This window comes from Mesoplodon densirostris, chromosome 6 (assembly GCF_025265405.1).
Source record: "Mesoplodon densirostris isolate mMesDen1 chromosome 6, mMesDen1 primary haplotype, whole genome shotgun sequence".
NCBI lineage: Eukaryota > Metazoa > Chordata > Mammalia > Artiodactyla > Ziphiidae > Mesoplodon > Mesoplodon densirostris.
This window is the reverse complement of record NC_082666.1, coordinates 58,504,275-58,520,953: the sequence shown is the minus strand read 5'-3', so window position 1 is coordinate 58,520,953 and position 16,679 is coordinate 58,504,275. Positions and strand designations below refer to the sequence as shown.

The 16,679-nt window shown below is 35.0% G+C and overlaps 1 protein-coding gene across 4 annotated transcripts in view; it reads left to right on the top strand.

The window, feature by feature from the left end:
- Positions 1-16,679, top strand: part of DENND4C (DENN domain containing 4C) — a 127,100-nt gene that overhangs the window by 45,694 nt on the left and 64,727 nt on the right. For all 4 annotated transcript variants that reach the window (XM_060102040.1, XM_060102039.1, XM_060102037.1 and 1 more), the window contains exons 6-10: positions 1,125-1,363; positions 2,924-2,990; positions 4,036-4,094; positions 5,202-5,346; positions 8,441-8,616. In XM_060102040.1, coding sequence (XP_059958023.1) covers positions 1,125-1,363; positions 2,924-2,990; positions 4,036-4,094; positions 5,202-5,346; positions 8,441-8,616 — 686 coding nt within the window. The remainder of the gene's footprint in view (positions 1-1,124; positions 1,364-2,923; positions 2,991-4,035; positions 4,095-5,201; positions 5,347-8,440; positions 8,617-16,679) is intronic.

Here is a 16,679-nt window from a genome sequence, read left to right as displayed (position 1 = left end):
TGCTTACAAGTAAGCTAACTCTTTAGCTTAAAAATCATTTGTAGTTTCTTCCATTGAAAGCAATAAATATAAATGAATATTTTAATATCTTCAAGCACTTAAGCATTACCAAAGTTACTTTGACCATTAGAGAACAACAAAGCCTCATTGTGATGCTTTTGACATATTGCTTGTTAAGAACCCCAGAGATGACTTTGAAATAATTGTATCTGAGAGTGTTATTTGTATCTGTAAAGACAAGGGTTAATGTGATATAACAGACACATGTATATATGACATATATACATACACATATGTATATAGTGACTAAACAGTTAAAAGATTTATAAAAGTATCACTTAACCATTTCCAGAGCGTTTTCATCACTCTAAACAGAAGTTTCTTCCACTCCTATCCTATGTCCCTCTTTTCTACTATCTGTCTCTACCAATTTGTCTATTCTAGGTAGCACATATAAATGGAATCATATAATATTTGTCTTTTTGTGTCTGGCTTATTTCACTTAGCGTAATGTTATCAAGGTTCATCCATGTTGCAGTATTTATCAGAATTTGATTCCTTGTTAAGGATGAATAATATTCTCTTGAGTGTATATATAGTCAGCCTACCGTATCCAGGGATGCCCAACCTGTGGATCTGGAGGGCTGACTGTACTACATCATTTTATATAAGGGACTTGAGCATTCATGGATCTTGGTATCCGCTGGGGGTCTTGGAATCAACCCCCTTGAATACGGAGGGACGACTATACCACATTTTGTTTATCTGTTCGTCTGTTGATGGACATTGGGTTGTTTCTATCTTTTGGTTATTGTGAATAATGCTGTTATGAACATTGGTGTACAAGTATTTGTTTGAGTCCCTGCTTTCAGTTCTTTTGGGTATATACCTAGGAGAGAAATTGCTGGATCATAGGGTAATTGTTTAACTTTTGGAGGAGCTGCCAAACTGTTTTCCCCCATAGGTGCACCATTTTACATTCCCATCAACAATGTTTGAGATTCTTTTTTTTCATTTACCTGTCATATGTACTCTAAGCAAATACTTCTTTTGGAATAAGAGAAAAAGAGAAATTAATTTTTAAAAGCACTCAAATTTTACAATGGAATTTTTTTACTCTGTAGGTATATGGAGCTGCCATCCAGTTTTATGAACCTTACTCTCGAGAACTTCTAACAGAAAAACAGCTTATGCAGCTGGGCCTGTTGACACCTGTGGAGAGAAAAATGGTCTCCAAATCCATCAATTCAAACAAATGCATTTGTTTACTCTCACACTGGCCTTTTTTTGAAGCTTTTAGAAAATTTCTCATGTTTATCTACAAACTTTCTGTGTCTGGACCACATCCCCTTCCCATTGAAAAGTATGTATAATGATCTGAAGGATGTCTGGTGGAAAAATTGGATGTATATGTGTACATTTCATTGTTTACCTGACTTTAAGCATCAGAGTTGAAAGGGAAGGAGAGTCACAGTCATCCTACTTTTTACTTGCTCCCTTCTTCACCGGAATCATTGACTCTGAATTTAAAATTGAGGAGTGGTGGTGAGGATGACCAGATAAAAATCTTCTGAGAATTCAGCTGAGGAAGAAACATATATATACATTATATTGTATGTGTTCTTCCTACTCATTCTTAAATAACCAAGAGAAAAATAGCTGTTGTTGCACACACACCCCAACTATCCAAATGACCATTGCAAGTTAAACATCTCTAAACTGATGTAGAAATTAATGGTGTTAATTGATGTTAATTGATTAATTGATGTTAAAAGTAAGGTTTTGGTTTTAGCATTGATAGAACTCTACGTGCTTTCCCTTTGATTTGTAATTCTCTTCATCATGGAAATGTTTTGTAAGCAAGAAAAATAGATGTGGAACCACTGTCTTTTTAAAACCACATCTTTTCTGACTTCTAGTGGTACGTTGACTTGTTTATTATGGTAAATAACTCATGTATCCTGCTAACAAAGCAAGTCAAGATCTTTGGTGGAAATGTGTTACACTGTGTGTAAACAGATTTTTCTTAAACTTTGCAAAATTTCACATTATAACAAAAAGATTATCAGTGAAGCATACTAGTTTAGTGGATAAGAGGGGGCCAGTTACCTGTAGGTTTTAAAGTAATGCTGCTCAAAAATCAACTTTATAAAATAGTAAAAGTGCTATGCATAAACACATAAAATTTGGTATAGCAATATGGTTTCAGCTTTCTTGTATTACTGGAATGACAGTCTAATGGTTCATAATTCTAGATTTAACTTTCAGCTGTCAGATTAACTTAAAATTGATTGAAGTAAATTTAATGTTAATAATAAGCTAGCAGCCTTTTGAAAAATTAAGGTTCTGTGAAATTTGTGGAAAAAAAATCAGTGTATATCATCAATTCTTTTTTTTCAGTTGAAATAATACTTTGCATTTAGTGGCTCCTAAGAGCTCAAAACTTTGGAAAAACTTGAGTTATTATGTATAGGTGGAGAAATAGGACAAGTGATTTGCCCAAAGTTACAGTGTAAGAACTATATTAATTTAATTAATATTATTAGATTGAATTCTGTATTAGTTTTGATTCATTATATCACAGTTAGTTACTCCCCATACTGATACTGATAACCAGGGCAATAAATGTTAGCTTCTTTCATGAAAACTCTATTTATGTTATTCTTATTTTCCTGATGATAATAGGGTATATTAATCTGGACTTTTAATCAGGAAATACATTTTGCATTTTAGAAGTTGCATTCCACTCATAGTGGAATGAGTACATTTATTTACACTAAGTAAATTTATTTATTTATTTAGCTTAAGTTTTAGGTAAGTGGCTCTGTGAGGTCCAGGATGATGAATAATGGTATTTAAGATCTGTTAAAATCATGAAGCATTTTAGAAAAGTAATTATCTTTATTTCAAAAATTTTTTCTAGGCACATTTCACATTTTATGCAAAACATCCCTTTTCCTTCACCACAAAGACCAAGAATCCTGGTACAGGTAATAAAAAAGAGTATGTTTGAAGGGAGTGCTGCATATGTTCATTCCAGTCATTGCAATGTGGACGCTATGGCCCTTTTGGTTTGAGGCGGAGCAAGATGCATCCATGAAATCCTTGAATTTTCTGTATTTTATATCTTTAGCTAATATTCTTTTGTACTGTTTTTTTGAATTTTGGGTATACAGAATTGGAATAATTACAGTACTTGGTTCATGACATAATCATTGTTTCATGTGTGGCCTTTACATAGCTGACTTTAATAACGTAAAACCCAAAATTATGTTGAGGGCATGTTTTTAATATTCGAGTGACTAATAAATATCAAATGTGAAATTGGTTATGGTTGGAAGGCGGAAGTGAAGCAGTCTATGATAGTGTTGTTAAAGGACCAGTTTCTTTTTATTTCCAGTCAGTGGCAGACCTATATAAGTATATAGCTTGTGACGTAAGCAGCTTACCATATGAGATCAGTATAGACGTGAACAGGTCTAACCCTGTCCAAAGACATGAGTTCACTGATAATGTACTTGGATGTGAGAGCAGTGTCAGAGTGCCATGAAAGTTTCTAAATCGCTTTCTCTCTATTTATATACTATTTCTTCTTGGACCAATAACAGTTTGCAGACTGATCTATAGAGGCAAGCTATTTAAACATTTTTTTCTAAGATGGTTATTAACATTATATGTGTTAGTCAAATATTGTTAATCTTGAATGTATTTCAGTTCAGCAAGTATTAATATATATTCAGCAATTGCCAAATAGAGAGTAAATAAATTAGAGGCTTTTAAAAAGCAGTTATTCCATAATTTTTAAAAAGCTGTATTTTAATCAATTAACTGAATCAAAATTCAGTTGAATTAACCATTTAATTTTAAAGAACTATATACTTCTAAGTAAATAACAGCTATTGTTTTATATTTTAGTACATGTTTCCAAATCTGTATCAGTCTGCCTATTAAACTATTTTCCATTTTACCCTTGATCTAAATATTTAGGTTTCAAAATTGGCTTGGTTAATTTATCATTTTTTTTCTTTTTTTAAGCTATCAGTCCATGATGCGTTAATATTATCACAACCAGTTTCTACACCTTTACCACTAAGGTAATTAATGGTATATAAAATAATACATTTGTTCACTTGGAGCAGAATGCTTTAAAATATTTTAAGGGTTAGTATAATAGAGTTGTGTTATCTTTACAAACTAAGAATAGCCTTAATGTTTCTAACTTTGATAGCTGGGGCCATTCAGCATTTTAAAAATGGAACACTTAAAGAAAGTTGCAAGATTGAATGTAGGGAATACCTCCCTTTTCTTCTCATCTCCCTTCCGCATATCCAGTTCCTTACTAAATGTTCAAGGTGAACTGATTTTACCTCCTAAAATGTCTTGAATCTATTGGCTTCTCTTCATCTGCGTCACTAGTCCAGGTTAGCATGATCTTTTATCTGGACTACTTCATTATGAGTCTCTTAATTGGCACTCTTTTGCTCTTGTCTTTCAGTTTTTTATCCACACTGCAGCCAATGTTTCCTTTTTTTTTTTTTTTTTTTTTGCGGTACACAGGCCTCTCACTGTTGTGGCCTCTCCCGTTGCGGAGCACAGGCTCCGGATGCGCAGGCTCAGCAGCCATGGCTCATGGGCCCAGCCGCTATGCGGCATGTGGGATCCTCCCGGACCGGGGCACGAACCCGTGTCCCCTGCATCGGCAGGCGGACTCTCAACCACTGCGCCACCAAGGAAGTCCCAGTGTTTCCTTTTGAGAATGCAAATATAAAATTGTTGGAGAATGCAAAAATTTCTATTTTGGGCATAATCTCTTGTTGTTTTCATCCCTTCCTTTAATATGCTTTAGTCACAGTAGGTTTATTTCAATTTCTTGAACATGACAATTGCTTTTCCTTGCTTCAGGACCTTTGCAAATGTTGTCTCCCCACCAACCCCTACCTTCTTTCTTTAGAGCTCGGCTCAAATGGCTGTTCTTTAGGAAAATCTTTCCTAATAAACGCCCTTGTTACCAAAGGATGAGTTTGAATCATTCTGCTATACCATCTTATTAAATTTGCTACTTTTCAGTGATGACTAAATCAGGACTTGAAATTAATGTTAGATTCTCAATTTATTAATATTTAGGAAATAATTTAATAAGCAAATCTTAGCACCTTTTGGTGAAATAGTTCATAATCACCTCTTTTTCTCTCCTTTTCTAGTGGAGCCAACTTTAGCACCTTGTTAATGAATCTGGGTCCTGAGAATTGTGCAACACTGCTGCTCTTTGTTTTACTTGAGAGCAAGATTTTGCTGCATTCTCTTAGGCCAGCTGTGTTGACTGGAGTAGCTGAAGCTGTTGTAGCTGTAAGTATAGAATTTTCTTTTTAGTACAGAATTCTTGACAGAGAATTTTTACTCTAAAGGGAAATTTCCTTCAACCAAAGCTTTGAAATTACCACTAAATGTTTAACATAAATGTAGTAGGGTGGCAAAGAGAAATACTAAGTATAAAGAAAAAAAGTGATTTCTATTGAGAGAAAATTCCAATTTCTAATTTTTCATATTTTAGAGCTCTTCAGAGAATCTATATGATTACATAATAATAGAACTTGTGAATGAAGCTTACTGTATTAAATGAGAAGCTCTGGTCAATTTCAGCTACCCTAAAATTGTGGACATGAATTACATGACTAATTTCTCCCAATTTTAACTTTTAATCATTGTGAGCCAGTAATGTATAGGAAAATCTAGGTGATTGTGAAATTGGATAATGTACAAATGTTTAGCTATTGTGAAAAGCATAAATAAAAGTTAAATCAAGTCCTGTTTTAAAACCTCTTGATGGCTTCCCATTGCAATTAGAAGGAGGTCTGATCATGTAGGGCTTTATAGGTCATAATATAGAATTTTGGATGTTCCATTTCTCTAACTCTATTTTCCACTATTTGTTTGGTTTAAAATAGCTGACTCTCCTCTCTTCCCTTCCCCATTTTACTCTCATGGAAGTAAGGATCTTTTTTAGGTCTCTTTTTCACTCCTGTGTCCTCAGCATTTATCACAGTTAAATAGCATGGAGTAAACACTCAATAAATACTTGTTAAATCAACAAATGGGGTATGTCTCCAAGATATTATTCTGGTCAGAGAAATGCTGCTAGGACTGAAAACAGTAATAACCATTTGAGATGGTTTATGGGGGCAAAGAGCCTAATTATGTACTAATTTTCCAAGCCTCCACAGTTGCATGTAAAAGCAAAAGTTGTTATAACATGAAAATATTTGTTAATGAACTGACCAGCTTTAGGAAGTTCCCACTCAAGTATTTCTTCCTATAAAACTTTAGGGATTATCCATGCCCCTCTATCTGAATCTCTGTGGCCCAGTCTCTTGCAATGTGAAATTCGAGATCTTATTAAAATGCAAGATTGCATGAAATTTATGTAACCGATGTTGGAGAACAGTCTGAATTGCTTGCAAAACTATTGATAAATGAGGATTTGATAGTAAGGCAAATTACCATTTAAAGAGGAGAAAATTGAAAAGAATCGTGACAATTTAAATTCCTCAAAAGGAGAGTGATTTGAATATCAAAGAATATTGAAGAGTTAATGGAGCCCCATAGCAAAAATTGATGGAACCAATGAGTATTCTTGTAAAATTGACATTATTTATGATTGTGCTGCAAAAGTCAAAGGTGAAGACAAGGGTGTCATATTTTGTTGTCCAGTAGTTTTGTTCTGAAATTTCTTAAGTAGTTAGAGGTATAACATACCTTTTGTTGAATGGTAGATAGTCAGTTTTCCCTGGAGGAAATCTGAAGTCCTTGCAAGGTCCTTTGCGAGTAGTTCTATCCCTCTGCTCTCTGATACCATTTTCTACTTCTCTCCCTCCTGCTCACTCTGCTCCAGCCACTCTGGCTCTGGCCTCTTTGCTACCCCTGGCACATACTAGGCAGTCCCCACACCTTAAGGCCTTTGCTCTAGCTGTTCCTTTTCTTCGAAGCGCTCTTCCAGATAACCCCTTGACTAAAACCCTCACCTCCTTCAAGTTTCAGCTCAGTGTCACTTTCTTAATGAAGCCTACCTTGTTTGGCCTATTTAATAATACAGCCTGCTTTCCCCCTCTCCTCTCTCATGTTCTAAACTCTAATCGCCTTTACTTGGCTTTACTTTTTCTTTTTTTTGTAGCACTTAGCACTCTCTCACATGGTATATATTTTATTTATTATGTCTTCTTTTTGTTTTCTCTCTTCCTGCTAGACCAGGTGTTGGCAAACTATGGCCTGTGAGTCAAATCCTGGCTGCCACTTGTTTTTGTAAATAAAGTTTTACTGGAACATAGGCCATTTATTTACATAATGCCTATGACTGCTTTCATACATGAAGACAGAGTTAAGTATTTGTGACAGAGACAATATGGCTTGCAAGGCATAAAATATCCTTTATCTTTTACAGAAAAAGTTTGCTAGCTCTTATGCTACACTGTACATTTCATGAGGGCAGGGATCTTTGTTTCATTCACTGTTACAGCCCCATCATCTAGAACAGTTCTTGGTACATATTAAGTGCTCAATTACTAGAAGGTAAATAAGTGATTGAAGACAGAATTCCAATTCTGTATAACCATCTGGAATAACTGGCAGAGGTAGTAAATGCTATAGGTAATTATTTGGGGTGAGTAATGATGGGTAAGGTAAGAATTGAAGTAGATCTTGAAATATAGCAAGGATTTTTGTAGCAAAGATTTTGTCATCAATGATTAAAATTTTAATATTAGTTGATTATTAAAATTTTAATTTTTTTTTTTACTTATCAAAACTTGTCTTTTTCCCTTTTTAAAAAGAACACATTGATACAATTAAGGTAGAGCTTTATAAAGGAGAGCTGGTAAAGATTGTTGAGGTATGTTTTATATTGCCTAATATTTTTAAGATGCCAAGATTCACTGAAGTTGGATAATATTATGTTTATTTGGGCAGTTACAAAATTCTTTTGGTTGAAATTTTTAGTTGAGTATTACTATTTCCAAGAGAATCATTTAAATTTTTTTAGTTCTTGGTGTTCTTAGTTGGATTTTAGTCAAAGGTTATCTTGAAAATTAACATGAATGAAATGCATCAGAGTTAAAGATCATGAGTTTGTTTTATAAAATTTTGGGCAATTTTTTCTCCTCTTTCACTTTCTCCATAAAATGGGAATGTGGATTTTCTATAGGCATTAGAAGAATTAACATGCAAAGAGCTGTTAGCATTTTAATTGTGCTTATGATCATTGTCATTCTTGAAGATTTTAATCACATTGGTTCATAGTATTGCCTAGCAGTGTTTTATAGTCATTTAGTTTTTGGAATGAAACTAGACTTAAATGCTCTGTAATGGTCCCTTTCAGTAGTATTAGTTAATTACTAATTCTCACTGCAAATTTAAAACTTGGTTAATTTTTTAAAACTTTTTTTCCCAGATGATCTTTCCATTTCAGTGGCAATGCCCATATATTCCCCTTTGTCCTCTTTCACTGGCAGCCGTGCTTAGTGCACCTTTACCATTTATAGTTGGAGTTGACTCAAGGTATTTTGATCTTCATGACCCACCACAAGATGTTGTTTGCACTGACTTGGATACAAACATGTTATATGTGTAAGTTGATTCTTTTTATATTATGTCCATTTATATTTTTCCCCACTTATAGTTATAGCTCATTGAAAGCATATACAAATATGCTACTTTTAAAAGTTGGTAATAAGTCTTCAGATTCAATACAATGATTCTCAATCAGGACAGGTATCAGAATCCTGGAACGTTGTATGATTTGAAAAAGATTGTGTTCAATATTATCATAGTTTATATTGGATGATAATGTTAACAGTAGGCAGGAGATATTTATGTTTATCAGAAGAGAATATGGATTATTTAAAAAAAAAGGTTAAAAGCACTGCTTTCAGAGCTCAAGAGATGATATGCTATCTAGGTTTAATTCAAAATCCGTGTGTAAGCTCTTAAAAAATGGGTTTACCTGTTTGAGTTTAGTCACAATATAGGGTAATATGCTGTTTTCTTAGTTGTCAAGATTTGAATTTTATAGGGATTACAGAGAAATTGATATTAAAACTTAGAGTTTGTGTTTACTGGAGGTGATACATATGTATAGCAGTGGTGTAACTGAGGGTTCAGAGAGTAGAGCAGCACACTATTAAAAGAAGATTCATCCATCCCGTTCTAGATGGATGTTTAGGAGTGCCCTCTGCACCCCGCCCTCACAAAACAACAAACAGCGTGGGTAAGGGCAGTAAGGATTGAAACTTCCCTAGGATTAGTGCCAAATCCCAGGTCCTGGAGTGCTTTTATTCTTTACTGTTTGATACTGGCAGAAAATGAATAGAGTAAGAATTTGGGATGAGACTTCAATGGTTATAGTAGTAGAATTGGTTGGGAAAATAGCCTTGAGTGAACCAGAAGAATAACTTAAGGAAGGAAGAAAACATTTAATGTACCTTAAAAAATAATTTTGAAATGGATCTACCATTGTATTTTGAAAACTGTGTAATTGTGGTAGCTCTTTACTATGTTTGTTTATTTATTTGGGTTTTCAGTACTTTTAAAAAATTGAAGTATAGTTGATTTACAATATTGTACTATTTTCAGGTGCACAGCATAGTGATTCAGTATTTTTACAGATTATATTCCAGTAAAAGTTATTAAAAGGTAATGACAATAATTCCCTGTGCTATGCAGTATATCCTTGTTGCTTATTTATTTTATACATAGTAGTTTGTACTTCTTAATCCTACACCCCTATCTTGCCCCTCCCCCCTTTCCTCTCTTCACTGGTAGCCATTAGTTTGTTTTCTATATCTGTGAGTCTGTTTCTGTTTTGCTGTACTCATTTTTTTGTTTTATATTTTAGATTCTACATATAAGTGATATCACAAAGTATTTATTTTTCTCTGCCTAATTTCACTAAGCATAATATTCTCTAGGTCCATCCATGATGCTGAAAATGGCAGAATTTCATTCTTTTTTATGGTGGAGTACTATTTTATTGTATATATACATATATATATATATATATATATCATCTTTATTCATTCATCTGTTGATGGACACTTGGGTTGCTTCCATGTCTTGGCAATTGTAAGTAGTGCTGCTATGAACAATCAGGTGCATGTATCTTTTCGAATTAGTGCTTTCATTTTTTCTGGATATATTATATACCCAGGAGTGGAGTTGCTGGATCATATGGTAGTTCTGTTTTTAGTTTTTTGAGGAACCTCCATATACTGTTTTCCGTAGTGGCTGCACCAGTTTACATTTCCACCAACACAGCGTATTTGGGTTCCCTTTTCTCCACATCCTCACCAACATTTAGTTTTTGTTGTCTTTTTGCTGAGAGCCATTCTGACAGGTGTGAGGTGATATTTCACCGTTGTTTTGATTTGCATTTCTGTAGTAACTAGTGATGTTGAGCATCTTTTCATGTGCCTGTTAGCCATCTGTATGCCTTCTTTGGAAAAATGTCTTTTCAGGTTTTCTGCCCATTTTTTGATTGTATTGTTTGCTTTTTTGATAATGAGTTATATGAGCTGTTTGTATGTTTTGGATATTAACCCCTTGTTGGTCGCATCATTTGCAAATATTTTCTCTGATTCCATAGGTTGTCTCTTTGATTTGTTGATGGCTTCCTTTGCTGTGCAAAAGCTTTTAAATTTAATTAGGTCCCATTTGTTAATTTTTCCTTTTATTTATTTTGCCTTAGGGGACAGATCCAAAAAATACTGCTATGATTTATGTCAAAGAGTGTCCTGCCTATGTTCTCTTCTAGGAGTTTTATGGTTTCAGATCGTCTATTTAGGTCTTTAATCCATTTTGAGTTTATTTTTGTATATGGTGTGAGGGAATGTTCTAATCTCATTGTTTTACCTGTAGCTGTTCAGTTTTCCCAGCACCACTTGCTGAAAAAACTGTCTTTTCTCCATTGTATATTCTTGCCTCCTTTGTCATAGATTAATTGATTGTAGGTGCGTGGGTTTATTTCTGGGCTCTCTGTTTAGTTCAGTTGATCTATGTGTCTGTGTTTTGCCAGACACAGAACATGCTGTTGCTGTTTTGATTACTGTAACTTGGTAGTATAGTCTGAAGTCTGAGATGGTGATACCTCCAGCTTTGTTCTTTTTCCTCAGGATTGCTTTGGTAATTTGTGGTCTTTTGTGGTTCTTTATGAATTTTAGGATTATTTGTTCTATTTCTGTGAAAATGTCATGAGTATTTTGATAGGGATTGCATGATTGCTTTGGGAGGTATTGGTCATTTTAACAATATTAATTCTTCCAATTCCAGAAGAGCAAGGGGTATCTTTGCATTTCTTTGTATCATCTTCACTTTCCTTCATCTGAGTTTTCAGAGTGTAGGTCTTTCACCTTCTTGGTTAAGTTTATTCCTGGGTATTTTATTCTTTTTGATACAATTTCAAATGGGATTTTTTTTTTTTTTACTTTCTCTTGCTGATAGTTCATTATTACTGTAGAGAAAAGCAACAGATTTCTGTATATTAATCTTGTATCCTGCAACTTTGCTGAATTCATTTATTAGTTCTAATAGTTTTTGTGTGGTGACTTTAGGGTTTCCTTCATTTTTTTTAAAAATTGAAGTATAGTTGATTTACAGCTCTACAGCCAAGTGACTCAGTTATACACATACAGACATTCTTTTTTTGTGTTCTTTTCCACTGTTGTTTATCACAGGATGTTGAATATAGTTCCCTGTGCTATACAGTAGGACCTGTTGTTTATCCATTCTAAATGTAATAGTTTGTGTCTGCCAACCGCAAACTCCCAGTCCTTCCTCTCCCTCCCCCCTTGGCAACCACAAATCTGTTCTCTGTGTCTAGGAGTCTGTTTCTGTTTTGTAGATAAGTTCATTTGTGTCATGTTTTAGATTCTAGGGTTTTCTATGTAAAGTATCATGTCATCTCTAAATAGTAACAGTCTGACTTCTTCCCTTCCAATTTGGATGCTTAATTTAACGGGAAGGCTTTCAGCTTTTCACCATTGAGTATGATGTTAGCTGTGCATTTGTCACATATGGTCTTTATTATGTTGAGATATGTTCTCTCTGTACCCACTTTGATGAGAATTTTTATGATGATGTTGAATTTTGTCAATTGCTTTTTGAGTGTCTGTTGAGATGATCATGGGTTTTTTGTCTTTCCTTTTGTTAATGTGGTGTATCACATTGATTTTACATATTTTGAACCATCCTTGTGTCCCTGGAATAAGTCCAACTTGATCATGTGTATGATCCTTTTTATATATTGTTGGATTTGGTTTGCTAATATTTTGATGAGGATTTTTGCATCTATATTCATCAAAGATACTGGCCTGTAAGTGTCTTTTTTTGTAGTGTCTTTGGTTTTAGTATCAGGGTAAAGGTGGCCTTGTAGAATGAACTTGGGAGTGTTTCATCCTCTTTAATAATTTGGAATAGTTTTAGAACGGTAGGTATTAGCTCTTTGTTATATGTTTGGTAGAGTTCCCCTGTGAAGCAGTCTGGTTCTGGACTTTGTTGGCTGGGAGTTTTTTTTTAATTACAAATTCAGTTTTACTGCTAGTCATTGGTTTGTTCAAAGTGTCTGTTTCTTCTTGATTCAGTCTTGGCAAGTTTTGTGTCTAGAAGTTTATCCATTTCTTCTAGGTTGCCTGATTTGTTGGCATATAAGTGTTCTTAGTATTCTTTTACTTTTTTTTTTTTTGTACTTCTGTGGTGTTGGTTGTTATTTTTCCTTTTTTCATTTCTTATTTTTTTTTAATTTGGGTTGTCTCTTTTCTTCTTGGTGAGCCTGACTAAAGCCTTATCAATTTTTTTTTTCTTTTTTCAAAAAACCAGCTCTTGGTTTCATTGATCTTTTCTATTTTTTTAAATCTCTTTCTTATTTATTTTCTCCCTGAACTTTATTATTTCCTTCCTTCTGCTGACTTTGGCCTTTGTTTGTTCTTCTTTTTCTAATTCTTTTAGGTGGTAGGTTATGTTGTTTGTTTGAGATTTTTCTTGTTTCTTGGGGAAGGTCTGTATTGCTATAAACTTCCCTCTTAGAACTGCTTTTTCTGCATCCCACAGATTTTGGAATGTAGTGTTTTCATTTCATTTGTCTTGAGGCATTTTCTGATTTCCTCTTTGATTTCTTTATTGACCTGTTGGTTTTTTTAGTAGCATGTTTTTAGTCTCTGCACGTTTGTTCTTTTCTTGTTTTCTTTCTGTAGTTAATTTCTAGTTTCATACCATTGTGGTTGGAAAAAATACTTGATAAAATAATTTCTATCCTCTTAAATTTGTTAAGACTTGTTTTGTGGCCTAGCATGTGATCTATTCTGGAGCATGTGCCATGTGCACTTGAAAAGAATATTAATGATGCTGGTTTTGAATGTAAATGTCCTGTAGATATCTATTAAGTCCAGCTGGTCTGTTGTGTCATTTTAGACTGCTCTTGCATTATTGACTGTCAGTTGATGTAAGTGGGGTTTTAAAGTACCCTGCTATTACTGTATTAGTGTCAGTTTCTACCTTTGTGTCTGTTAGTATTTGCTTTATATGTTTAGGTGCTCCTGGGTGCATGTATGTTGAGTGTAATATCATTTTCTTGTATTGATCTCTTTATCATTTTATAATGCCTTTCCTTATCTTTTGTTATAGCCTTTGTTTAAAGTTTATTTTCTGATATGAGCATTGCTACCCCAACTTTCTTGTCATTTCTGTTTGCATAAAGTATCTTTTCCCATCCCCCCACTATCAGTCTTTTTGTGTCTTCAGCTCTGGAGTGAGTCTCTTGTGGATAGAAGGGTCTTGGTTTTTTGTCCAATCAGCCACCATATGTCTTTTTTAAAAAATATTTACTTATTTATTTATTTTATTTTTGGCTGCGTTGGGTCTTGGTTGCAGTACGCAGGATCTTCGTTGCGGCATGAGGGATCCTCCACTGCAGCGTGCAGGCTCCTCATTGAGGTGTGTGGGCTTCTCTCTAGTTGTGGCGCATGGGCTCAGTAGTTGCGGCATGCAGGCTCTCTAGTTTGGGTGTGTGAGCTTCAGAGCGCATGGGCTCTGTAGTTGTGGCATGCGGGCTCTGTAGTTTTGGCCCACATGCTCAATAGTTGCAGTGCACGGGCTTAGTTGCCCCGTGGCTTGCGGGATCTTAGTTCCCTGACCAGGGATCGAACCCGCGTCCCCTGCACTGGGAGGTGGATTCATCTTTTTTCTTTTTTTTTTTTAAGTGCTTTCTTTTTTAACAATAACTTTTTTTTTCTGATTGCAATCCATGGAATTCTTTTTTTTTAATGGTAAATTTTATGTTTGTATATTTTACCATGATTTTATTTTATTTTTTTTAACATCTTTATTGGAGTATAGTTGCTTTACAATGTTGTGTTAGTTTCTGCTGTATAACAAAGTGAATCAGCTATATGTATACATATATCCTCATATCCCCTCCTTCTTGTGTCTCCCTCTCACCCTCCCTATCCCACCCCTCTAGGTGGTCACAAAGCACCAAGCTGATCTCCCTGTGCTATGCAGCTGCTTCCCACTATCTATCTATTTTGCATTTGGTAGTGTGTATATGTCAGTGCTACTCTCTCACTTCGTCCCAGCTTACCCTTCCCCCTCCCTGTGTCCTCAAGTCCATTCTGTGTTCTGCATCTTTATTCCTGTCCTTCCCCTAGGTTCATGAGGACCTTTTTTTTTCCTTTAGATTCTATATACATGTGTTAGCATATGGTATTTGGTTTTCTCTTTCTGACTTCACTCTGTATGACAGACTCTAGGTCCCTCCACCTCACTGCAAATAACTCAATTTCATTTCTTTTTATGGCTGAGTAATATTCCATTGTATGTATGTGCTACATCTTCTTTATCTATTCATCTGTCAGTGGATACCTAGGTTGCTTCCATGTCCTGGCTATTGTAAATAGTGCTGCAGTGAACATTGTGGTACATGTCTCTTTTTGAATTATGTTTTTTTTAGGGTATATGCCCAGTAGTGGGATTGCTGGATCATATGGTAGTTCTGTTTTTAGTTTTTTAAGGAACCTCCATACTGTTCTCCATAGTGGCTGTATCAGTTTACATTCCCACCGACAGTGCAAGAGGGTTCCTTTTTTTCCATACCCTCTCCAGCATTTATTGTTTGTAGATTTTGTGATGATGGCCGTTCTGACTGGTGTGAGGTGATACCTCATTGTAGTCTTGATTTGCATTTCTCTAATGACTAGTGATGTTGAGCATCCTTTCATGTGTTTGTTGGCAATCTGTATACCTTCTTTGAAGAAATGTCTATTTAGGTCTTCTGCCCATTTTTGGATTAGGTTGTTTGCTTTTTTGATATTGAGCTGCATGAGCTGCTTGTATATTTTGGAGATTAATCCTTTGTCAGTTGCTTCATTTGCAAATATTTTCTGGGAGGTGGATTCTTAACCACTGGACCACCAGGGGAGTCCCACCATATGTCTTTTGATTGGAGCATTTAGTTCATTGACATTTAAAGTAATTATTGACAGGTATGTAATTATTGTCATTTTATTACTTGTTTTCCAGTTGTTTTGAGGTTTTTCTCTGTTATTTCTTTTTGTTTCTTCACTTGTGGTTTGATGATTTTCTTTAGTAATATGCTTCTGTTCCTTTCTTTTTAGTTTCTGTGTAACTATTGTAGGTTTTTGATTTGTGTTTACTGTCGGGTTTATATATTGTTGACCTATAACTATGTCTACTTTTTGTTTTAAACTGGTAGTAATTTAGTTCAAACACATTCTAAAATATCTACATTTTTTTACTCCCTCTCCCCACATTTTGTGTTTTTGTTGTCATATTTTGTATCTTCATGTTTGTCTCTTAACTGTTTATTGTAGTTATAGTTGCTTTTACAGTTTTTTTGTCTTTTAATCTTCATATTGGCTTAATTGGTTGATCTTCAGTCCTTACTATACATTTGCTTTTCCTAGTGAGATTTTCCCTTTCCTATAGATTCTTTTTTGTCCATTTAGAGAAGACCCTTTCACAATTCTTTTAGGGTAGATTTAGTATTGATGAACTCTTTTAGTTTTTGCTTGTTTGAGAGAGTCTTTATCTCTCCCTCTAGTCTAAATGATAATCTTGCTGGGTAGAGTATCCTGGGTTGCAGACTTTTCCTGTTCTGCACTTTGAATATATCATGCCACTTCCTTCTGGCCTATAAAGTTTCTGCAGAGAAATCAGTTGATAGCCTTATGGGGGTTCCCTTGTATATGACACTTTGCTTTTCTCTTGCTGCCTTCAGAATTCACTGTTTACTTTTTTTGTTTTTTTTGTGGTACGTGGGCCTCTCGCTGTTGTGGCCTCTCCCATTGGCGGAGCACAGGCTCCGGACGCACAGGCTCCGGACGTGCAGGCTCAGTGGCCATGGCTCACGGGCCCAGCTGCTCTGCGGCATGTGGGATCTTCCCGGACCGGGGCACGAACCTGTGTCCCCTGCATCAGCAGGCGGGCTCTCAACCACTGCGCCACCAGGGAAGCCCTCACTGTTTACTTTTAACTTTTGTCATTTTAATTATGTTATTTCTTGGTGTGGGCCTGTTTGGGTTCATCTTGTTTTGACCCTCTGTGCTTCCTTTACCTGGATATCTGTTTCCTTCCTCAGGTTTGGGAAGTTTTCAACCATAATTTCCTCAAATACATTTTTGATC